Here is a 24,408-nt window from a genome sequence, read left to right as displayed (position 1 = left end):
TGACCAGAAATGCAACGTGTACACACACATTTAAGTAGGCCAAATCAAATGCTGAGTCCAGCAAAGATTTCAGAGCTGATTGGTGTAACCGCTCTATGGAATGAAAATGTCTAGTGTTGTGGCAGAAGATCAAGATCGCTCACCTCAGAGAATGCAAAAATACCAATTTCCAGTGGCTCATCATCCGATAGCAGCAAAAACACAAGTGCCTATTATGTCACTGGCAACATGGATGAAATGCCCAGGAGTTTAGATATGCCCTGCAGCTGAACTGTGGAGTGGAAAGGTTTGAAAACAGTTCCCTGAAAACCACAGGGCATGAGAAGACAGTGTTCACCGTAGTACAAGTTTGCATGGCCAATGGGATGAAATCAAAGCCTATGGTAATTTTCAAATGTAAAACCATGCCGAGAATCAAGTTCCCTGCAGGGACTTTAGGGCATGTCCATGACAACAGCTGGATGGATGAGGATGGAGTGAAACTGTGGATTGGTAATGTCTGGAATAGATGTCCCGGTGGCCTACGCAAAGAACGCAACTTATTAGTGTGGGACATATGCAGATCCCATACAACTGATGAGATCAAGAGGCGCTTGCGAAGAAATAACACCCAAATTGCTGTTACACTGGGGGTCTAACATCCATAGTTCAACCTTTGGCATTCAAGGATCATGCTTGCGCTGAATGGAATAGATGGGTGGTTGACAGTGGAAAAAAACCTTGACAAAGAGCAGAACTATGTCTGCTTGTGTGGTTCCATCATCAAATCGTGGGTGCTATTAATGTAAAAACTTTCATCAGATAATTCAAAAAAATGCAGAATATCCAATTCAATGGATGGAGAGGAAGATGATTTGTTGTGCAGGGATGATTCTGAAACCAAAGGCACCAAATCTGATCTACAGCAGGATCCTTACGATGAAGTCATAGCCACAGTGACTCAGGTTGAATTTGATGAACTCTTTGCATTGGATACTAAAGACAATAAATTGGACTGTTTTTAAAACATTTTGATTATGATTAAAGGTGCGTCTGTAGAATTAGCTCATTCAATCAAACATATCACATTGATTAAATTTGAATTACTAGTGTTTTTTTTTCACATTTCAAACTGGTGAACCGGTGGTTCAGATTTTATACTTGGCATGTAAGTTGACTGTTTTCAGGAGGGATTTTTGGATTTTTGAGGCTTCAAAGGTTGACTTATATCCCACGATCTACAGTAAAATCTCATCTGCAAATCTCTATGAAGCAAAATAAAATCAAGAAATCTCAAATACGACATTATTCAATAAAAGTATTTTCAAAAGATGGTAAAATAGTCAATTAAACTTGATGTGGCGCAAGGATAGGGTGATTGCCAAAAGAATCAGAAGCAACATGGGGGCAAAAACCTTTTCACACAGCCAGTGATTAGGGTTTAGAATGTAGTGCCTGATAGGGTAGTGGAAACAGATTCAATAGTAGATTTCAAAAGGGAATTGAATAAATACTTGGAGAAAAAAATTGCAAGGTTATAGGGAAGAAGTTGGGGAGTTGGCACAGGCTCGAATGGCCGAATGGCCTCTTTGTGCTGTGTGGTTTATGATTTCATAGCTCAATAATAGACCAGTCCATTCCCTTTTATATGGATAATCGCCCAACTAGAATATTTTAAAAATAAAGCATTTTGGGATTACTGTTTGCAGTTTCACATTAATATAGTTGCTGGATCCAAAAAATATGTAAATGTACTTTTCTTTGTGCACATTTATAAGACATGAGGGACCAAAAATATCCGTCCACAAATAGCTATGGCAGCTGCATTTTTGGTAAAGGTTATATTGAAAATCCCTCAAGTCTCTAAGAATAAGTAAAGCTCAAGGGTGGAATCAGTCTTTGATAATGACCATTTGCAGTTTTATAATCTCCCAGTTATAAATTCAGATATTCTGGCAAGATACATTACCGCAGCATGAAGCTTCACATAGCAAGGTTTGCAGACAGGCTTGTCATTCACCATCACATAAATTTCTCCAGCAAGGACACAGTCACATTCGAAACAGCAGAAATGCTTCAAGTGCCAATTCTGGCCTTCAGCTTGAGTATATTCATTGCTGAATATTAACTAGCGAGTGAGGGAAACAAAGAGTAAGAGAGTAAATGCACAGAATACAATTCTATGTTGTAAGCACAATATATAATCATTAAATCTGTCTGAGGTATTAAAATCACAAAAAAATAGATGCAGTGCAAGTGCCAGAATATGTAATGTTTAAAAGGAATTTGCTTAATTCACACCATCCATTGTGCAACAAAAATAGAGGCACTACTAAAAACATAATTTTCATAAGGAATGAATAAGCCTTCAGACTGTATATCACATATTCTAGAAACAAACATTAAATCTTTAAAAACTGCAGCACCAGATATATTTTTTGAGGTGATTTAAAAAAGGGGAAGAAGATGACTACAGAATCAAAAATATTCCATGAAGGCTGTAAAAGGACAACTCTAATACACTGTGGGAGTCACAATAACAGCGATTTCAGTATGTGGAGTTTATCACAGAATACCAATGTCATGACTTTTTCTGTAAATCTGTCTATTCATACAGTTACAAAAATATTGTGTTTTATTATTGAGGCACAAAGAACAGGAGAACACACCTGGCAGCACCAACTTTGTTCTCATATACAGACAGGCCCCATTACAAAGCCAGGTTTGAAACTGTTTATTTGGCAGTACAGAATGGGTTTGGAGTAAGTTCTGGAACTAGAACATGGAACTATTAGAACACAAAACGTGCAGCCTCAGTAATCGTTTCAATGAGGTAGAATGCACACTGGTTATTCACATAATTCTAACATACAAGTTAACAATCAAATGTAGACTTTCGAGCTATTCCTCATGGTGTTTTGGACTGTAGCAAAATGACAAGAGACACGCAATAAGAAATCTTGGGGATTCAAACAACCAGAATGAAGGCGGGCGGGGGGGGGGGGGGGGGGGGGGGGGGGGGTGGATGGTGTGATATAGGGTTCATTGCAGACTTTATCTGCACTCTAAATGTAACCAATTCCACTTCTTTTGCCCCACATCTCTCCAGAGCAGTAGCCTGAAGTTTCCCCACAATGAGCGAGTCCAATTTCTGCCCGTTTGCTTGTCTTAATGGCTGATTTGCTTTGGAATGAGTCACTGCATGTGCTGTCAGCCACAGGAGATAAATGGCCCAGGAAAATGAGAAAAAAAAGAGTGCAACAAAATCTTTTTACAAATAGAATGCCTCAAAACCTTTTCAAATAGTTACATTACAATACGTGACTATCTCTTTGCAACATCACTGCTGCATTGTGCAATTCCACGTATCACAACGGTTATAATTTCCTGATAATGATGTGCGACATACTAGATGATTTTACATGGTAAATTGGAGATCAGTGTGCCAACACCATGTTTGGAAGACCTTGGCAGGGCACCAGGTCAGTTGACATATGGATAGAACATGCACTACAGTGCCACCTACAGTCTCAGGTAAGCACTGAAAGTCAGAATATCTGGGGTTTAACTGGCAAATCCGAGACGTTACAGAAAATCAGCGTTACAAAGAAGAAAGTTACAAACCTTCTGGTGCTGTTCATGGTAATTCAAAAGTTACTCTATTGCAAAGGGAAAAGGAAGGTCATTTTGAAGTAGGGAAGGGGTACACATCTACCCTGGTAGAACTTAGAAAGAAGGGAACCCCCTACAGACAAGCATCTTTGATGACCCATAGTTTCCCATACCCCATTGCAGGTGCAGTAGACCACAGTACATAAATCCTCTGCATACAATATGAGGGACCTTGAATGTCTGTTTAAGTTGCAGTCTTTTTGTTTTACAGTCAATGCCAGGGAATATATAAAAACACTTAAACACGTCTTTTCTTCTTTCCCAAATACTAAGTATTTAATGTTACAAAACATGATATTTAAATGCTCATGTTTGTACTCAGAACCTTCCACTAAGTTGGAACAATGAATTCTTTAGACAATTTGCTACTACGCATAATGAACAATAATTGTTTTCAGCTCTTAATATAAACACTAAAAAAAGAGTAGACTGTTATAACCATTTGGAATACAATACAAAATATAAAAATCTGGTCCTTCACTCTTTAACTGTGTCTGCATTCAGTTCTCACTGTACTTGAGAGAGATTGGTTGAAATGACTTCTCCTTTGCTTCAAAATTCGAATGCACTTGCATAGGAATAATGTCTTTTAAAAGTGGTATTTTGCATATCAGATGGTCATGTGCGTTCTTGTAGAAAGTCAGCTGGTAGGAGCCAATTTAAAGGAATGACCCACATCTCATCTACTTGGCTAACAGTGTGAACTTTCTGATGACTTAAATTATGAGATTCCTATTTCTCAGGTGTACAAATTACACAATTCTGTACTATCTTTTGAAAACCCTTTTGTCACCATTTTGAGTTCTTCCACTAAACCTGGAATAAAGTTTGTAGCATAATAGCATTGTTTTTAAAAAGTACAAGTAATACATGAGCTTTATAAATTATTTTCTATTTATTAAATGCTTGAGACTATTCTTTTAATCAGGTGAGTGTGTTTTTCTGAAAGGCTTCAGACCAAAACTCATTTAGATTCCCAGAGCTGTGACAACCTTCGAGCAAACTTATCAGATCATGGCTTAGAGCTCCTAATGTGTGTTTTGGGGTCTCAAAAGACTAGCTATTCACAGAGTAGGAAGTGTAGGACTTCCTACACTTTTTGTATGGATGGAAAATTAATCAGAGTGAAAATCCGCAGGCAACCAATTTTAGATGCCGTTTTGCTCAGTTGTCTTTTTTTAAATAAAGTGTAGAACAAAAAAATGTTAAACTTTGAACACATTTTAAATATTGTACACGTGTACTGTCCTGAAAACTACTAAATTAGGGAAGTGTTTTCAACCCATACACTTGGTCTGTGGTTTCACATCTGGGCATGGGCCCTGACATATCGGGGTTAAGGAAATACTTAAGAGTCTGTTGACATTGGTTGATTTAACTAAGGAGGGTACCTTTTTGTTTTCCTATATTCCAGTTTTCAACATCAAAGGATTTGGGAGCTATACTGGCAGCAGCATACACGCAGTTCTATTCTGTACCGCAGCTCATGTAGAAGTGTTCTTGTGCTAATACTTCATCTAAGCGTTACAGCACAGGCTATAATTCAAGTTTAGTATTATCAGTAGAGTGAGAAAAGTGCCGTGTCTTTTGTTGGTTCTGTAACAGGTGAGAAAGGGTAAGTTACAGGCTCTGTAGAAATAGTGCATTGCCCCTTCCTACTGCTTACCTACTACTTTTAATAAATCTATTTTGCCATTTACAGCTAAACTGCAATCTGATAGTTCTTTTCTTCTACTTTTTAAAGTCTGCAAATTATTAAAGAGGCTGGGGTCATATCTGGTAACTGACACACAGTTATAAAAGGGTTCTGTTTGACCTTCAGATAATACTACATGCTCAATATCTGGTGATATAAAGTCAAATTCTGGCTGAGAAAGAACAAGGGATCACTTAAGGAAATGGTCTTTGTCACAAAGCACGAGAGGCATCAATGTGAAGTCTCAAAATGCAACAGGTTTCTCTTGTTGGGCAAGTCTGCCACACATCATGCTTTCTTGGTGGTTTCATTCATCTTACATTTCTTGTATGTGATCGGTTCAAATTTCATGTTCATAAAACAGCAATAAATCACAAATGAATGTAAGTAAGGAAGTATGATTTGACAAACACACACAGTCACAGCACTATGGGAACATTAACTGTTTCTCTATTCACAGTTACTGAATGACCTGCTGAGAGTTTCCAGCATTTTCCAGCTAGTGTCCAGTTAGTCTTCACATGGCTAAAGGCGATGTGGTGCAATCATAAAAGATTACTGGGGCAAAGGCATAATATTGGTTTTAATGAAATGTGTTTTGATATCTTCAGCAGTGTTCTAATACTCTAAGATTTTTCTACAAAATTTGTAAATCATAGCTCGATTATTAGATTCTACTTAATTGTTGTGTTTTTCTGAAGGTCAGGATTAGAATAAGATAGTAACTAACATTTGAGGTGGGTATCTGAGATTTTACAGCTATCAAACCCCAAGATGCAATGAATTGCTGTCAGCTTTAGCAAGGTTAAAACAGGTATTCAGGAGTTATACTCGATACATTTTCTTAATGGGGGTACATTTGCTAAAACCTACTCCATCACTGTCCCAGAGTAGATCCTTTAAGAATAACTGGGTTCCTATGATTCAGTGTATATTGAAGAAATGTTGAAATTGTACATTTTCTAGAGTTTTGGGAAATAAGAAGTTTTTGTTCCCTACCTCATCACAGCCAGCACAACGTGGCTTCTCAGTGTCACAGTAGTGACGGCCACAATACAGTTTGTCCTTCTTCCAGAAATAGATCATATCCACCAGGAGTTCATTGCAGATGCAGCAGACAAAGCAAGAGGGGTGCCACAGCTTGTCATAACCAGCCCGCTCTGCGTATACAGCTGGGTCACCCTCCTTCATGTTCAGTTTACAACGGAAGCATGCCTAAAACAAGAACAAAACTCACTCAGCAATTGAATCATCAGACAACACATAATAGCTGATAATGTGTACAAGGTTATAAAAATAAAATTAAGGCACCCAAGCAGAATAATAAGAAATAGGAGCAGGAGTAGGCCAAACAGCCTCATGAGTCTGCTCCACCATTTAATCAGATTGTGGCTCATCTGAGCTTGGACACAATTCCACTTTCCTGCCCGTTCCCCATAACCCTGGATTCCCCTATAATTCAAGAATCTGTCTGTTATGTTCCCTCTATCGGGTCGCTTTGCTCAGCGAACACAGTTGCATGCCTATCTATTGATGAGTGAGTTGGTAATCAGGAAGATGCAGATGAAGAGACCATTGTAAGATGGAAGCACATACTGTTTATTAACATAAGTAATGGAGCACTAACACAGGTGTCTTCTCAAGCCAAATCCTGCTCTAAAACTACTGATTAACAATATAGCCCGTGCTACACAGCGACTGGGTAATACAATCACATGGTCAATCTGCTCACATTCCCTTAAAGGTGTACTGTACCTCAGATTACCACACTGTATCGCAGCTTTGAATATATTCAATGATTCAGCTTCCACAGCTCTTTGGAGTAGAAAAGTCCAAATAATCACAACCTTCTGAGAAAAGGAATTCCTCATCTCCATCTTAAATGGATGAACCTTTATTCTAGATTCCCCCACCAACAAAACATCCTCTGCCATCTACCCTCTCAAGCCCCCTCAGAATCTTATGTTTCAATAAGATCACCTCTCGTTCTTCTAAACTCCAATGAGCATAGGCCCAACCTGCTCAACCTTTCCTCATAACACAACCCCCTCATCCCAGGAATCAGTCAAGTGAACCTGCTTCTAATGCAATTATACCCTTTAACTAAGGAGACCAAAACTGTTCACTGTACACTCGGTATCATCTCACCAGCACCCTGTACAGTTGTAACAAGACTTCCCTACTTTTGTACTCTATCCACCTTGCAATAAAGGTCAGCATTCCATTTGCCTTCCTAATTACTTGCTGTACCTGCATGTCAGTTTTTTGTGTCATGTACAGCGAGATCCAGCTCTTTCTGTAACACAACATTCTGTAGACTCTCAGTTTAAACAATATTTTGCTTTTCTATTCTTCCTACCTAAAAGATTATATCCCTTTGCAGCCTCTGTGCCCTCTTCACAATTTGCTTTTCCACCTCTTGTAGTATTGCCAGCAAATTGGGCTACGGTAACTTGGTTCCTTCATTCAAGTCATTAATATAGACTGTAAGTAGTTGAGGCCTAGTGATCTTTGTGGCAGCCCACAAGTTAGTTTGCCAACCTGAACATGATCCATTTATCCTGACTGTTTTCGATTTGTTAGCTAATCCCCTATTCAAGCAAACATATTAGCCCCAGCACAATGAGCTCTTATTTTGTGTAGTAACTTTTTATGTAGCATCTTATCAAATGTCTTTTGAAAATCCACATCTATCAGTGCCACTTTATCCACCCTGCTCGTTATATCATAAAAGAATGCTAATAAATCTGTCAAACATGATTTCCTTTCACAAAACCAGGTTGAATCTGCTTGATTGTATTACTATTATTATAAGTCCTGCTACTACCACCTTAATAATGGATTCCAGCATTTTCCCAATGACAGATCTTAGGCTAACTGACCTAAAGTTTTCTGATTTCTGTCTCCCTTCTTTCTTGAACAGGGACATTATATTTCTGGCTTTCCAATACCCTGGGACCTATCCAGGATCTAGGGATTTTTGGAAGATCACAACAAATGCATCTACTATCTCTGCAACCACTTCAAGACCCTCGAATGCAGGCCATCAAGTCCAGGGGATTCCTCAGCCTTTAATCCCATTAGTTTGCCTAGTATTTTTCTCTCTCTAATGATGACTGCTTTCAAGTTCCTCCTCCCCTTTTGTCACCTGATTTTCTACCATTATTCGAATTGAGTGTCCAAAATTTAAATTCAAACGAGGCAGTTAATTAATTTAAACAAAAGCTTCGCAGATACTGTTTCCTCATGCATTATCCATGGCAACGCCACAACCAGAGTCTGCTTTCCAACCAAATCACCGCACTCTTCTCATGCAGTGTAAACAGTTGTTATCTTTATAATCGGTATTCTTGCAAATCTGTCCTGGTGAGTGCAATGTGAAAAGCTTCACCAGCATGCCTCTTTTTTAGCAATGCTCATGTTGTGTACTACCAAGCAAATATACCTTATGAACTCGCCTTCAATAATATCTTTGCCAATTTGATTTGCCCATCTAATGATTAAGGTTGCTCATGATTATTGCAGTACCTTCCTTAGAAGCCCCCATTGCTCCTAGTGAATTCTTTCCCTTGCCATTTCTTATCCCCACCCAAACTGATTCTACATCTTGATCTTCACAAAGAAGAAAGACTGGAGAGAGGGGTTAATTAAGCTATTAAATTCCAGACAGAGGCTCAAATACACAGGGTGCTTGACACTGCTTTACAAATACATTTTTCAGTACTTTCTCGTGCTAATACTTCATATCTGAACCTAGACAGCAGGTGTTGTCAGGCTATTCAAACACAGGGGAAGAGGAGTGAGACAGACAGAAGAGGGGAAGGTTAATAGTCGAGCCCAGTTCTGTCCTCACCAGCCACGTGTACACATGAATAATTGGGCAGTGTTTAGTGCAGAGAGATCAGAAGCAGGAATGCTGGCTAGTTTTTTATTCCCTCTCAACCCTGAGGCCAAGTTTAGCTCTTCTATTGCTGTCCAACTGGATAAATGAACTTAAGATCTAGAATTGAACTCCAGGTTCTCCTGATCTTTATGATCTTCACAACACACTTACCAACTGGTCCTCAAACAGTTGGTCTTAAAACAGGAAAAAATACAATAAATCAGAATTTTGATTGTAGTCACGGAACAACACTTTACTTCAATATTGTTTTTATTTGGTTGTGTTATTCTTGTCATTACCTGCTTACCTCCATGATAGCACTCTCCCTATTACTAGGGGCACTTGAATCGATATTCTAGCTTCACACTTCAGTACATGATTGAAGAAGTGCTGTATTGACAGTCATTGGCTTTTGAAAGAAATGTTAAACTCGGGCCCTATCTGTCTGTTCAGGTGGATGCAAAAGACCCTTTGCTACAATTCAAAGAACAAGCGGGTTCTCCCACTATCCCAGGATTTTCTTCCAAAACCAAATTGGATTAACTGCTCATTTATCTCATTGCTTTTTGTAAGACCTTACTGTGCATAAATTAGCTGCTGCATTTACCAATGAAGATAGTGACTGCTATCAATTGTATTCTGATGGATAAAGTGCTTTGGGATGCTTTGAGGACATGAAATGTTCTATATAATACGAGTTGCTTCCTTCTTTCTTTTATGTGACAGATACTTGGGGGACCTTGAAGACAGTAATTTATGGAGAGTCAGTCAGTCATTCGGAATGCTTGACAAAATAACTCAGGCAATTGCGCAAATCAAAAATAGCAAACAGTGTTCACACAGCAGCATCTTAGTTGCTTAAAAAGTTAGACGTGAGCTTGGTCTTGTTGTTGGCCAATTCTAGTGCTGACAATGGCTATCAATACATTGAATTTGGTTACAAATCAACAGCGAAAGTCTTAATAATTGTTATATTATCATTATAAGTCTATGAAAATAATCCTTGATTGATCATAGATAAAATGTATATTCAGTCTAGATTATGGAGTGATTATATGGATTGTCATTCTGGATTAGATGACTTCATGATGTGGTCATTTGGTGGTATCCAGAAAGTGTGGTCAGTGAGATATCTTATCAGAAGGATTTATAGGGAAGGAGCAATCTAACTTAAACATGGAAATGTAACATTGTGATAAGTAGTAAATCACACAAAACATCCACGTGATAGGCTTAATTTGATATTCCCTTTACTGTGGTAAGATCTTGGAAACATTTTGTTTCAGCTCTATTAGTGAAAGGTTTCAGTAAAAATTCAGTAGCACTGAAAACTGCACAACCTGTTAAGGCCTCATTAAAGTTGATAAAACCAGAGGTCCTGCTTCATATCCATATCCAGTGACTTATCCTAGAAATGCATCAGGATCAACTGATTTGCCCTCTCAGGGAACAACTTCCTGACTGTCTCACTATATTCAATAGCAGGGCTTTGCCCCCCCCCCCCCCGCCACACAAGTCACCTCAACAGCAGGGCTGCCCTTAACCCCTCTCCCCACTACTCAAACTTGCAGTCCAACATGCAACCCTGGCGAGCGCTGCACAACGTTACTGTGTACCAACCTCGGAGTTCCCCTCAAAGTGCAGGCCACCTTGTGCATGTCGTCTATGTGCTGTTGTGAAACGTGTCAGCGTGCTTTCCCGCAGATGTGGATAGATGAGGGCGGGAGGGGGGGAATGACATGATTCCGGCAGGCTGGACTGATAATGATACACTGATGTATGATGATAAAAGGTTCCTGACGTCTGATGGCAGGAAACACAGTCCGCCATGGGCTGGCCGCTGAGATTCAAATTGGAAGATTGGTCGTTATGGTGCTCTACTGGGGGATTGTGGAATCATACCCCAATCAAAATATCAACAACTCCCAGACTGAGATGGAGCAGGAGCAAAATTAGGCAAAAAAAACCCCAGCTCCATTCGGACTTCTCACAAAGATATATAACTTCAATTCTAAATCTACCACATTGTAAATTAAAAAGTGTTTCAGCAGAAACACCAACAAATCTAGACCCTTTATTAAGTATAAAAAATAGGTATTTGTACAACACGCCACTAAAACTATTCAGAAAAAAAGGCTATTACAGCTGTTATGGGAACAGGGCAGTTGGCTAATTTTGGAAGGTCTCTCTAGGATGTTAATGCTGAATTTGTTTTCCCATGTTGAAGGGCTAAACTGCAAAGAAAATAATGGAAACAATGTAGTTCATCCAAGTCCCAGGGTAAGCAGTTCCTGTTTGGTGGAATGATCAGTTTCCAAAGGTTGGACTAGATCACAACAAACTAGTAACTTTTAAAAGCAGTACTTAAGATATGAATAAAGGATTCTCTGTGTAAGTGAATGTCTTTTTAAATAGCTCCTAACATCTCACTACTGCAATCATGTCTAATGGTTTTATTTGGCTGAAAATAAAATCAAAGAACTCATGGCTAAAATAAATAATGGGCGTGGATAGAAAATAATTTTGGGCCTATTGAAGCTGCATTATCAGAACAAAAGTAAAGTTCTCCCTCTGCTGGCCATTGGTTGTAACTACTGATAACTGCTCACAAAATTTAAGTTTGTTAGTTCTGACATATTCAGGACATAAGGTGGAATTTTCCATGCCTGTCGGCGTCAGGTGTGATCGGTGGTGAGGCGGGGGGACGATATTGGACAAATCAGTTTCATGACAGCGTGAAACCAGTTCACTGTCGTCCGCTCAGCCTGCCCATGATGGGCTGTGTTTCCTGCCACTAGGTGTCGGGGACCTCATTGTCATATGTCAGCAAGTCATTATCAGGCCAGCCCGCCGGAGTCGTCCCCCCACCCCCAATACACAATAACGCTGTGCAGCGCTTGCCAGGGTTGCCTGTTGGACTGCAAACTTGAGGGGCGCTGGGGGAATGGGGTTAAGAGCAGCCCTGCCATTGAGGCAACTTGTGTGTGTGTGTGTGTGTGGGGTGGGGGGGAAGGAGAGATGGGGCAAAGGCCTGTCATTGAATATAGTGTAAGAGCATTCGGGGTGGGGTGGGAGAGGTGGTTGAGGGAAGTGGCCACACATTCGGGAAACCTGTGTGAAGTGAACATTCCTCCAACTTGGAAAGTTCAGGCGCAGCCACATTGATAAGATTGGAGTCGGGCTTGTAGCCGATCTGCCCACTCAAGCAATGCGGAGGCATCAAAGTGCCACCAGGTGCTCCACAGGGTGGGTGGGGGTGGAGGGGGTGGCTGGGGCTCCCGCACACGCCGGTGAAGAGCCACATCGGGACGTCGTAGGTCGGGGCCTAGTGACAGCCAGGGTCTATAGGGATCTCGCATTTCATTCCTGCAGCTGACCGAGAACCAGTGTTGCCGGAGACTGCGCATGTCTAGGGAAACTGGTGGGTAACATCTGCCACCTGCTGCAGAATTTGGCCGCACAAGGAATGGAGGGTATCCACTGCCATTGGCTGTAAAAGTGACCGTGGTACTCAATTTCGATGCCAGTGGCTCCTTTCAGGGCTCCACTGGTGACCTCTATGGGATCTCACAAGCCTCCACCCACAAATGCCATCTTTGTGAGGGCACACAACTTTGTGCATTTCGCCCGGGACCGGGACAACCAGGATGCAAGAGCAATCGAATTCGCACAGATCTCGGGATTCCCCACAGGTGCAGGGTGCAATCGACTGCACTCATGTGGGACACAGTCCCGTCACAACACGGGGAACTACTTCAGCTGAATGTGCAGCTGGTGTGTGACCACCAGAAATGCATCCTGCAGGTGTGTGCATGGTTTCCAGGGAGTGGGCACGACACCTTCATCCTCAGGTCGGTCACAGATCCCTGATGTCTTCCGGGGTCCACAGAGGCTGCAGGGATGGTTCCTCAGGGACAAGGGCTACCCGCAGAGGCCGTGGCTGATGACACCCCTGTGGCAGCCTCAGACTGCAGCAGAGCGATGCTATAATGAGGCTCATGCAGCAGCTTGCAACTTGGTGGAGCAGACCATCGGGATGCTGAAGATATGGTTCTAGTGCCTGGACTGGTCTGGTGGAGCCCTGCATTACAGCCCAGAGGGTGTCATGCATCGTGGTTGCCTGCTGCGCCCTTTACAACCTAGCGCCACAATGGGGAGAGGAGCTGGCTGAGGAGGAGATGGAAGAGCTGCAGGTCTCCTCCGATGAGGAGGACTTCATTGGGAATGAGGCTGAGGAGGTCCTCGGTAGCGACGATGATGGGGATGAGGGCCTCGCACTGGCTAGATGAGGCAGGTGTGCTCCGGAGGCCCTCACAGCTGCTAGATTTGTGGAGGATGATGACGGCATGCAGTGAGGTGTCTCCATAGATCCTCACATCACATCTGTGAACGTTGACTCCAGTCTGGCTTATGGCAGCGCATGTGCAGCCTCTGTGATAAGGCTCCTGTCACGGAGATAGGGTGGAGGCCCTATTAGTGGCTTGATTGTAGGAGGATGATGATGACGTGCATTGAGGACACTCCATAGGTCTTCACATGGACTCTGAGAATGTCTGAGCACAGGGAAGAGGCCGGGGACTGAGACACCTGCCTTTAACTTGTACAGAAAAGTTTCACATCTGAGTGACAAGAACACTGCTCATCAGGTCAAGGAGCCATAAGCAGGGAGACATTCTTGAGAGTTTACTGATAATAGTGAACATTATGTAAAAGCGATTAATACCAATGCCCAGGCTGTGCAACTAATTGTCCTTGGGCACCCGGTGCGGAGGGGGACCGGGAGGGAGGAGGACCTCCTTGTGAACCTGCTCCTGGGCTTGGCCAAGTTAGCCATTAACAGGTCCAGGCTGCAGGCGATCGAGGGGGTTATCCCACCCAACTGTCTGCCCCTCTTCCGCGGCTACATTCGCGGCTGGGTGTCCCTGGAGAGGGAGCGCGTGGTGTCTGCTGGCACCGTCGATGCCTTCCGTGCCCGCTGGGCACCACGGGGACTGGGTGTTTTATCAACCCAGGACGGTGCAATCAGATTGCGATCCCGAGGTTATTCTAAAGCTAGGTCCCACTGAGGTGTGTGTCTCTGCACTGGTGGAGGGTGTGGGTGAGCGCTGTGACAGCTCTTCAAGGAGGGTGCCTTCAGATTCCTCTGCAGAGGTTTCTTTGGGGTTTGATTGAAGGCCCTGGGTCATGGACACTCCTCAGCTGTTTCCCAGATGTGCCTGCAGAAGCAAGTGGAGATAATTAGTGCATGGCAGTGGCCTGTGAAACAGGACACATCACTCACAGCATGGTTGTCTGATGCATGTTGCGCTGCTGGATCCTCACTTGGTAGAGCAGCGCTGACCTCACCGTCAGCACAGGACCGGTCCAGATCCTCACCAGCCAGCTGGATGGCTCTGTTTCCAAAGTCCATGAGGGCCTTGATTTCAGGCATTCCGCCATCAGTCTGCAACTCGCCCTGTTGTTGTGTGCCAGCTTGTCCTACATGAATAGAAATAGAGAACATGTAAGTAGGATGCCAGTCAGGCCAGATGATAAGTATGCCTGGTCTGTTTGGGTGGTGAGTGGTCACATAGACAGGTTGAGTACAATGACGGTGAGTGTGAGAGTGTGAATGATGATGTCCCTTGAACTGGCAGTGAGTGAGACCCCTGTGGATGTGTGATGGGTTTGAGAGTGTGAGAGTTGAAAGTGATGAGAATAGTGACTTACCCTGGCGGAACAAAGAAGATCATTCATCTTCTTGCGGCACTGGGTGGTTGTCCTCTTTTGAAGGGCGTTGACACTGACCACCACTGCCACCACCTACCAAGCTGAGTTCATGCTGTTGCTGCCCATCCTGCGGCTAGAGCAGAGTAGAGGACATCCCAGCGGGCTCCACTGCATTTAAAAGGCACTCGAGGGACGTATCACTGAACCTGGGGGCTGCAGTTTTCTTCAGTTTCAGGGCCATGTCTTCCGTGCAGCAGAGGTGGTCTGGAAGCACTGAGATGTGTGCTTGTGGCTGGACTTTAAAAAAATTATGTCCCCGGTGTGATGCAGCGACTGGGTGATGGTGGGCCGGTGAATGAGATCTCGCTCACCATGGAAATGGCATGCTTCCTGAGAATGCATAAGTAATATGGTGGGATTGGGGTGATACAGCGTGAAAATCCACCATCGTGGCCAGCAGATAAAACATCATTTTACCCGCCCACTACCGCACTTACTGCAAATCTGGGAAAATCCCACCCTTAGTGTCTGGTGTACAGACAGAGTGCAATGACTGAAGGTGCTATTGGATTGGCAACAGGTAAGGACTATACCACATAAATTTGCAAGAATATTGAGAGATAAGGTTTATTTGGTTCTTAAAATAATTTTTCTTTACAATTCTATTTTTGCCTGCGAATAGGGAAGAAACACAAAATCCTTTTAATTATTTGCCTTCATTAGGGGCGTATTTTTCCATTAAATGTTCTATTTGCACTCTTGTTGTGTTGTGATACAGCCCTCAGTTTTGCCTCCACTGTAGATTAGTCAGATACTAAGAACACTAGTGAAATACCTCTTCACAATTCTACAAAACTTTTCTATGAATTTTATAATCTCATACAAAGCCATGGATTCACTGAATACCAGTGTATTGAAGTATACCAAGGAAAATTACTGTAAATATTTTATTTTCAGAAACATATAACTAAAGATTTCACTGTATGCATTTGGGACTTATATATTTTCAGTTTTCATGAGAATTCTGGTGCCAATTGTTTTCTTCAAATCTTAATGCTTGCACAAGTGTTACTGAAAGGCTGACTATGACCACAGCTGGCGAGAGCTGAGCATCAGCTATTCAAAAGGTGCCATATTAGTTAGCACTTACTTCCTGCCTACTGTCTACTGGTGTCAAGGAAAGATAGACAGATATGCACTTACACAGCATCTTTCACAACCACTAGGCATCTCAAAATGATTTACAGCCATGTACTTTTGAAGTGTAGTCACTGCTGTAATGTAAGAAATGTGGCAAGCCTATCTTGCACAGCAAGTTCCAACAAACATCAATGTGATAGTGACCAGATAATTTGTTTTTGAGGTTGTTTGAGGGATAAATATTGACCATGACATCAGGGATAACCAAAGCTCTTCTTTGAAACAGTACCATAGGATTTTTTAACCACCCAAGAAGCCTCATTTGATGGGTCAGCCAATTTAAATGCAAAAAACACACGATTCATCCGATGATAACAGAATGCTGTGTGATAAAGAAAGGTGGCCCACCCGAGGGGCAGCTCTGACAGTGCAGCACTCCATCAGTAGTGGAGTATCAGCATTGATGTTTATGTTCAAGTCCTTGAGTAGGTTTTGACTGTGGAACCGTGTGACTGAGGTGAGTGTGCTACCAATTGCACCACAGCTGAAAATGGTGGGGCTGGTTTCTGAACAAGTGGAAGGTGAAAATGGTGATTGTGTAGCTTTGTTAGGCCTCTACACTCCAAACAATGGGATCTAGAAGACCTTGTAGACAGCTGGCTAAGAGAAGAACTGAATTCTATCCAGGTAGAACATGCGCACTGAAGGTAAAGGTGAAGAAGGAGGAAGAATCCTCCAGAGGTGTCAATGATGGTCACCATGGAAGGACTTAGGGAATCCACAACGCTGGTCATTCCCTTCGAAAGTTTCATGCAGAACATAGCTTTAAACTATTATACCAAAGTTTATCAACTCTGATCAAAGATATGAGAGAAAGAAAATGTGAGAGCGTGAGTACATACAGTGGATGGTGGATGCTGAACAAGGGGAAAAGCTTGGCAACCCAAATTATTATTAGTTTCAGCAATCGCTTGGTTTTATTTACATTTCTGGTTGATCTAATCAATTGATGCAAATTCAATGATCTTTTCATACATTTTAGGTTAAAATCATCATCCAATATTTGAGTGAGGACGCCCTGAGCCTGAAGTAAATTTGTCAGGTTGATTTGGTAGTGGGAGGTTAGAACACTGTCATTGAGCAGGGAAGGACAAACGCTTCAGTGTTGTGCCAGTCTATTTTTCCAGCTTTATTTCTGATCCTTTAAATTCCCATCTATTTATAAATATTAGTGACATTTATCTTATGACATAGTTTCCTATTCAGCAATGGACAGATATGTTGAGTCCAACAGAAAAGCACATTTTTATATGTAAAATGCAAAGAAAGATTATAAATACCCTTGATAAACATTTAACAATTCCCCCCTTCAACCTCTTATCAAGGGCAGGATTTTTTTTGCATGGGGCTGGCGAGTGTTCCCAACCCTCCCAGCCACACCACCTGGATAGTCGGCGGAGAATGCACCCCATGGATCACAGCAGTACCAAGGAACATGAATTGGCTGAAGAAAGAACTTCTGCTCCGCATTGGGAAGAGTTGATTTCTTTAGAATGGAGTTAAAACAGATTGCCCAGCATCTCTGTATTCCCAGCAGCGCCAATGGCAGCAATGGCCAGGATTGGGACTGCACCCTGTATTTCCATCCATTGTTTTATCTCTACCTTTCAACCTATTATTCTGATCCCTTCCCCCCACCCCACCCCCACTAGGGCTATCTTGCTCATCCTGCTTGCTACCCTTAATGTCATTATTAGCACATTCCTCAGCTAATATCACCACCATCAACACCCCTTTGTCCTTTTGTCTATGACATCTTTGGCAATCTCTTCTTTGCCTCCACCTATCACTGGCCCTCTATCCAGCTCTACCTGTCCCAGCTCCCTTCAACCAGCTTATGTTCCACCTCATTTCTATATTTCTTAGTTCTGATGAAGAGTCATTCGGACTCGAAACATTAACTGTATTTCTCTCCGCAGATGCTGTCAGACTTGCTGGGTTTTTCCAGGTATTTTTATTTTTGTTGTAAATCCCAGAGTCCAGGGTCAGATTAGGGGGGCAGTTTATGGCAGGTAAGGGAGGTGAGGCCTGGGTGTGGAAGGGGTAGGGACCATCTTGGAGGGCAGGCCTTGGGATCAGGGGTGCGGGATGTAGAAAGGGGCCATTCATGAAACCCATGCAAAGCTTTTAAATTTCCTCAAGTGGCTAATGTCTTATAAGAACAAACTTCTATTTAGACCCCATATCAAAGACAGCTAATCTTTTAATATACTCTTTAAACTGTAAATCAAACTGTGAACTCAGAACCCTCCGCTGAGCTAACCGCAGCTTTCGAAACTCAGCTGAGTATTCATAATGACATAATAACAGCCCTTAGGAAATGTCAACAAAGGCATCTATTATTTCTTTTCTAACCTACATCAAATGGCCTGTCAATCCAAACAGTCCAGCAGATTTTTTTAAAACTCTGACTGACAGCTTCAGCCTGTTTTTTTTTTCAGGTTTATAGAGCAGAGAATTAAAAAAAACCTTTAGGTCATGAAGCTTAAACAGACCCTAATCACCCTTCAAGTGTCGATGTTATGCCTCTGCATAAACTCGTAATGGCAGTTTAAGGCCAAAACTTGGAGCAGACAAAATGAGGCCTGTTTGAACTCAGCACTAAGTTCAAATGGCCCGGCTGAGTTTGGGTTGCCCTCCTGTGAGAGTCACACCCTTCCCCCTGCTGTCAGAAATGGGGTGGGACTTCTGCATCCAGGTTCCACCCACCATTTTTAAAGGTCCAAAGAGTCTTCCTGACTGCGAAAATCCAGCCCTCACTATAAAATTACTTCAATGGCTGAAAGTGCTTTGGGATGTTCTCAAGTTATGAAGGGCTCCACATAATGCAAGTTATTCCTTTCTAGCTACACAAATGACAGACCCCAACCCTTTATCAAAAGCATTTCAAGTCTTCTGCCATTCAACTTAATGTTTGAAAGCTTTTAAAATTTTTAACAGATCAACATGAGAATCAGTTTTTAGTTGTGTTGGGTTTTCTTTGCATCACAATTTACAGAGTTAACTGACCGTATTACACAATCATCATGACACAAATAGTATTTCAGGCTAAAAATGGGCATGTGGAGAACAGTTTATGTATCTGGCATCACTCCTGGATGCCTCAACAGCTCAAAAATGCTTCATTGGATTCAAACCAACACAGAACTCTTAAGAGTTTCTGTACGTCTGTGTGTAGATGATATGACTAGATAAATAAACAAAAAATACTGAATTCCAAATCATAAATCCAGGTGCTTTTGTTCAGCCAACAGGACTAGGGATGGAAGGTATTAAGTTAATTGCATAATCAATAAATATTTTACCTCACTGACTGCTGGATTCTATTTATTTTGGAAGTCTTTTAATTATGTTTAACTTTTAAAACACATTATTTCTTGGTCACTATTCTTTCCCTCCTAATAAGGTCAGAAAGAATTTAAATACAAGAACATGGAGGAATTTGTTTCCTTTATTCCTTCTCCGCTTGTCCCTTCCTGCCAAGTGTAATCTCGTGAATTCAATATGGGTGATTCTTTCAGGTTTTATTAAATATTTGGAAAATAGAAGATTTAAGCCACACTTGGAAAACCACATTCAAAAGCAATTTCATGGAGTTAAATGTTTATTGCTGGAGGAAACAGAGTCAATTACAACACAATTGAGCCCTAACTTCTCAAAATTAATCATTTCAAAATAAAATTCACCCAGTGTTCATCAGCTTATCCATATTTTATTTTCAAATGGAGCTACATGTAGATCTGCACCCTCTTATCCTCAAGTCAGCTTCATAACTCAATGGAGACAAGTATGACTTTGTACGACAGAGTAAAACAGATGATAGCGACTTGGCCAGCTCATTTTACATGTCTGCCGATTTTTATTTCTATTGGGAGTCAAGATTGAGAGAGATGTAAAGCAGGCTGTTGGCTCGCTATCACACGTTTTATACTACCGCAAAAAAGGTCAAAATTCCCCCTCACTATACGTGGGAGATAATGTAGTGGGAGAAATTCATTCGAGTCGTGCTGCTTCATTGAAAAACAGTGCACAGGTAGCAATCTGTGTACTGCCTGCCCCTGGGGAATCAACACAGTCTGCGCAGCACTGCTAAAAGCGATATCAACAAATTTCTTCCCCATTGTATTTTGCTACATGCTTCTTATTTGGCAAGGGAGAAATTCTCCCTTTAGGACAAACATCACAAATTGCATTGGTCTGCAAATGTCCATTTTGTCTTGTTACCTCTTGAGGGAAAACACCCTGAATGGTCCAATTTAATATTGTTGTTTTCTTTCCTTTTCAAGTCTAGAAATGGTACCATTTGAAAGAAGGAAGAGCTGGCACTTCACTATGTATCCTGATCAAAATTCCTTCCAGTTCCACCAACAAAAACAGGTTCTCTGTTTCGTTATCTCATTGCTATTTAGGAAACGTTTTACAAAATGGCATCCGTGTTCAGCAGTAGCTACACTTCACAGTAACTCATTGTGTGAAAAAATATTCTGGCACGTTTCTGGGACAGATAATGCTTTTTCCCATCAGAATTTTTTGCCATAATGTTGCCAAGATTTTGAGGCAGTTTCTTTGGCTCAGTTGGCCTTTTTAGCAACTGCGACTCTCAGCTCCACAGGCTTTCCATCATTTTTTTTTATTCTTGCTCATTGGTTGGCATGGGGGATGTTGAAGACTCTTGAGCGTGCAGGCTTGATACCTCCACATTTCACTGCCAACAAATTTTAAACGGAGTCAGGCACCTTAAGGCATCTAACCTCTTATATAAGCATCTGCTCAGGGAGTCTAATAAAAAGCTCTGCCCCACCAACCATATTTAGCAGTGGGAACTATGCTTAAGTAGATTGAGCACAGGCTGTTCCACTGCCAAATTCATATGGTTCACACCTAATTTTCACTGGGTAAAATGAGCACAACTCATACAGGTTTCTATTTTTGTCTTTTCCAAAAGGCTACAGGGTCATCATTGCACGAGAAACAGTGAGGTGAATTTTACAGCCATCTGCGGGTGTACTTGAAGGCTGGGGACGGGGCGGGGACACGTAAAACATACCGACTGGCCAGCTTGCTGCCTTCCCACCCATCCCCGACCTGTTCCCTATATTAAGCAGGGGGCAGGTAAGGTGTCAGGCAGCGCCACCCACCTCCCCTCCCCCACACCCTTAGGCCAATTAATGGCCACCTAAGGACCTTATGTCGTCTCCTTTGCAATAATACATGTGGCTGCAGGGGAAAGTTAAGTAGCTCAGCAGGTTTCACTGCACGGAATAAAGGCGGGCAGGAAAGGGTGGGGGGGTGGGGTTACCCTGTGTTCGTTGGGTTCCCCCCCTTACCCCAATTGTATTACTCTTATGTGGCTCCCCTGCTGCCCTCAGAACCCTCCCCACAACTCTCCTCACCCTGGTAACAAAAATGTCCCCGACCAAAATGACTTACATGGGGGCTACACAGCTGCCGGCCAATCTCAATGGCTGGCAGGTCTCGAAGGCTGGACCTCTGGTCCCTGAGGGACATTAAGGCCGCTCCCAGCCTATTATCAGTGTGGGGTAGCCAGGTTTAAAGTTGCATGGTGCTGACTGACTTTTCAACTAGGGTGGGCGGGAAAACAAGGAATATGCCACCTCCCCCCCACCTCTAAAATTCATCTCATTGTTTTCCCCTAACTTACTGGGGAAGGGTTCCTGCATCTTGTGTAGAATTTGAAAGATCAAAAATGTCATTAGAAAACTTCATAAAATGTTGTGAGAAGTCTGAAAAGAGGCAAGGATTCCGAGTGAAAAATTTTGTCAAAGCTTTCTTTGATTTTTCTTTCATTTTCTATCATGGTAGGTGAAGTGTAACCATTGTTCTTGCTGTTGAATATGTGAACAGTGCCACCAATTTCTTTAAATTAAAACCAGGTTTGAAGTAGAATTTTATGTCTATCAGCTTCATGAGTAGTCAAGACATTGCTGCATTTTATTAAAAATATTACTGGAATGTCTGAAATGGCAGATAATGGAGTGTGGCAACATGGTAAATTCTGATTGTTCCGTAGTGTGGCACTTTGGAAGAGACATCAAGGGCTGAATTTTATGGCCCGCGGTCGGGTGTAAAATCACGTGAGAAGGTGTTGGGCGAGCATCCCGACATCATCGCACACTCGCGTGATATTTCGCTCGGCGGGTGAGCATAAAAGTCGGAAGTGCTCCCGCCGACAATTAAGAGGGCAATTAAGCCCATTAACGGTATAATTGTCTCAGATTTTTCATGGTCCTTACAGTTGGCGGATGGGCAAATTGGCCTGGTGGACTTTGCATTTTATATCAAACCTCATCCAGGGGCGGGATGAAATTTCCGTTATGAAATAAAATAAAAATAAATATCCGTGGGCTGCATTTTTATCAGCTATATTTGCAGGTGATTGATTGTGATGCATTGACATTCTTTGATCAGCTTTTTAATCCTTTATTTGATGAGTTTAGGTCTGCAGCTCCCTGAGGCAGCTATCTGTCTTCAGGGAGCTCTCTCGCAGCGCTCACCCACGCCTGCAGTAATGTCATCGCCCGGCCTCTTCCCGCCCCCAGCCCAGCAGCGCTGAGCCATTAATTGGCCAGACAACATAAAATCCCGGTCAAGGTCCGATCGCGGTCAGCAGTCCATTTCCCGACCGCTCCTGCCAAAGGTTAAATTCAGGCCCATGGGTGAAAGCAGACACTAAGTGGATGCTGTGCTAATAAGACACCTGTTTGAAAGTCTGGTTTTAGCTAACAGTTCTGAAGCTAACTGTTGATTACCATAATTTTAAATGTTCTGGGAGGCAATAAAAAAGATACCTGTAGGTTTACTACCCAAGCACTGTTTAGAGACAATTTTCATGGAACTGTACATATAGCTTTCTCACACTCGCTTCAAGTGAAGATGGCTGACACTAAACAGAATGTTTCGGGATGTCTCTGGAACTGAGGGAGAGGGTGCAGAGGTCTTGGACATGGTATTCGAGATCCTGGTGGAGCAGGGGTGGCGGGCCGAGGGAGGGGGCGGGGTCGTGGAAAAAAAAAAAGAGGATCCCACTGGACCCTCCTGTCCCTCTCTCTCTTGCAGCAGCTGGTGCTGCTCTGCCTGGCCTCATCGCCTCCTCCAGAACTAGTGGGACCCCTAGTAAGGTGCCCATGAGCAAGCACTCCCTTTCTCCTGGTGACTCCTATGGGATTTCTAATAAGGTATAGTAGCACAACACTCATCCTCTACAGGTAAAGTCCTCAGAGAATTTCTGGGAAATAGAATGTTTAAGAAATCTTGACAAAAAAAGTGTTTCAGGAAGTCTCTTGATGTGTCTCAAAAATCCTCTTCAAATGCAGTCTAACTCAAACAGCTAGTGACCCGAGAGAGCTCAGCTTTAAATAGCGCTGGCAATCCTCAGCAATGCTTTTACTCCTGCTCCGCTGGTTGCCGATCGGAGAGGTCATTATTTGAAGCACTATCCACCAAAGTGCCATGCAGCTGCTTTAATGAGCACTAACAGGTAATTTAATTGCTGGATCTTTAATGATCTGCTGGGAAGTTGTTCCTAACACTGGTTTTAACTCCTTTATCAAGACGTCATCGGATTGAGCCGATGTTTCAGCTCATGACCCCATCTTGGCCGCCTCGAGTTTTTTTCTGCGTAGGTATATGGGGAAAATTTGTCATCACTGAAGCAGTGACAGGGGAATGAGGTCAGTCATTACCGCTGCAACTAAACGGCAAAAGCAAGCGAGAAATCAACTCAGAGCAGAGACTTTTTCCTCTCTCTCTTCCTCCCCCCACCCCCAAAAAAAAATCTGAAGAAATATTGCTGTATTTCCCAAACGTGAAGCATTTTGCTCAACCATGGATGTGTTTTCATGGTACCAGGTGAAATACCGCTCAGTGGGGGAAAGCCCACAACATTTAATTCACAAAACCTCTCAAAACAAATTATTTGTTTGAGAGCTAATGAAGATGAACGAGAAGTGCAGGCCTCATTCAATCCCATTTTTTGTTTGCATGTGAAAAAGGCAGTGGAATTTTTTTAATCTACAGTATTGTACATAAATAGAATATTGTTGCTACTGAATCTACTCTAGTTTGCTTTGAATCTGATTTTACAACTATAAACTATAATTATAGGCTAGCAATCCTATGGCGGGTAACTCACCTCCTGACTCCCCAAAGCCTGTCCACCTGTACAAGGCACAAGTCAGGAGTGTGATGTAATGCTATCCATTTGCCTGGATGAATGCAGCTCCAACAACAGTCAAGAAGTTTGACACCA

At 42.4% G+C, this 24,408-nt stretch overlaps 1 protein-coding gene and 1 long non-coding RNA gene across 2 annotated transcripts in view; one reads left to right on the top strand and one right to left on the bottom strand.

Annotated features, from left to right (window-relative positions):
• tes (testis derived transcript (3 LIM domains)) overlaps window positions 1-24,408 on the bottom strand; it is a 55,617-nt gene that overhangs the window by 2,601 nt on the left and 28,608 nt on the right. Inside the window, exons 5-6 of the mRNA XM_041216155.1 lie at window positions 6,347-6,562; window positions 1,949-2,107 (exon numbers count right to left, since the gene is read on the bottom strand). Coding sequence (XP_041072089.1) covers window positions 1,949-2,107; window positions 6,347-6,562 — 375 coding nt within the window. The remainder of the gene's footprint in view (window positions 1-1,948; window positions 2,108-6,346; window positions 6,563-24,408) is intronic.
• Window positions 1-24,408, top strand: part of LOC121293274 — a 140,413-nt gene that overhangs the window by 93,910 nt on the left and 22,095 nt on the right. The window contains exon 2 of the long non-coding RNA XR_005946473.1: window positions 20,426-20,516. This is a non-coding gene — a long non-coding RNA (uncharacterized LOC121293274). The remainder of the gene's footprint in view (window positions 1-20,425; window positions 20,517-24,408) is intronic.

Source organism: Carcharodon carcharias, chromosome 21 (assembly GCF_017639515.1).
Source record: "Carcharodon carcharias isolate sCarCar2 chromosome 21, sCarCar2.pri, whole genome shotgun sequence".
In the NCBI taxonomy this organism is placed as follows: Eukaryota; Metazoa; Chordata; class Chondrichthyes; order Lamniformes; family Lamnidae; genus Carcharodon; species Carcharodon carcharias.
The sequence above is the reverse complement of the archived record's forward strand: the minus strand, read 5'-3'. Positions and strand labels throughout refer to the sequence as shown.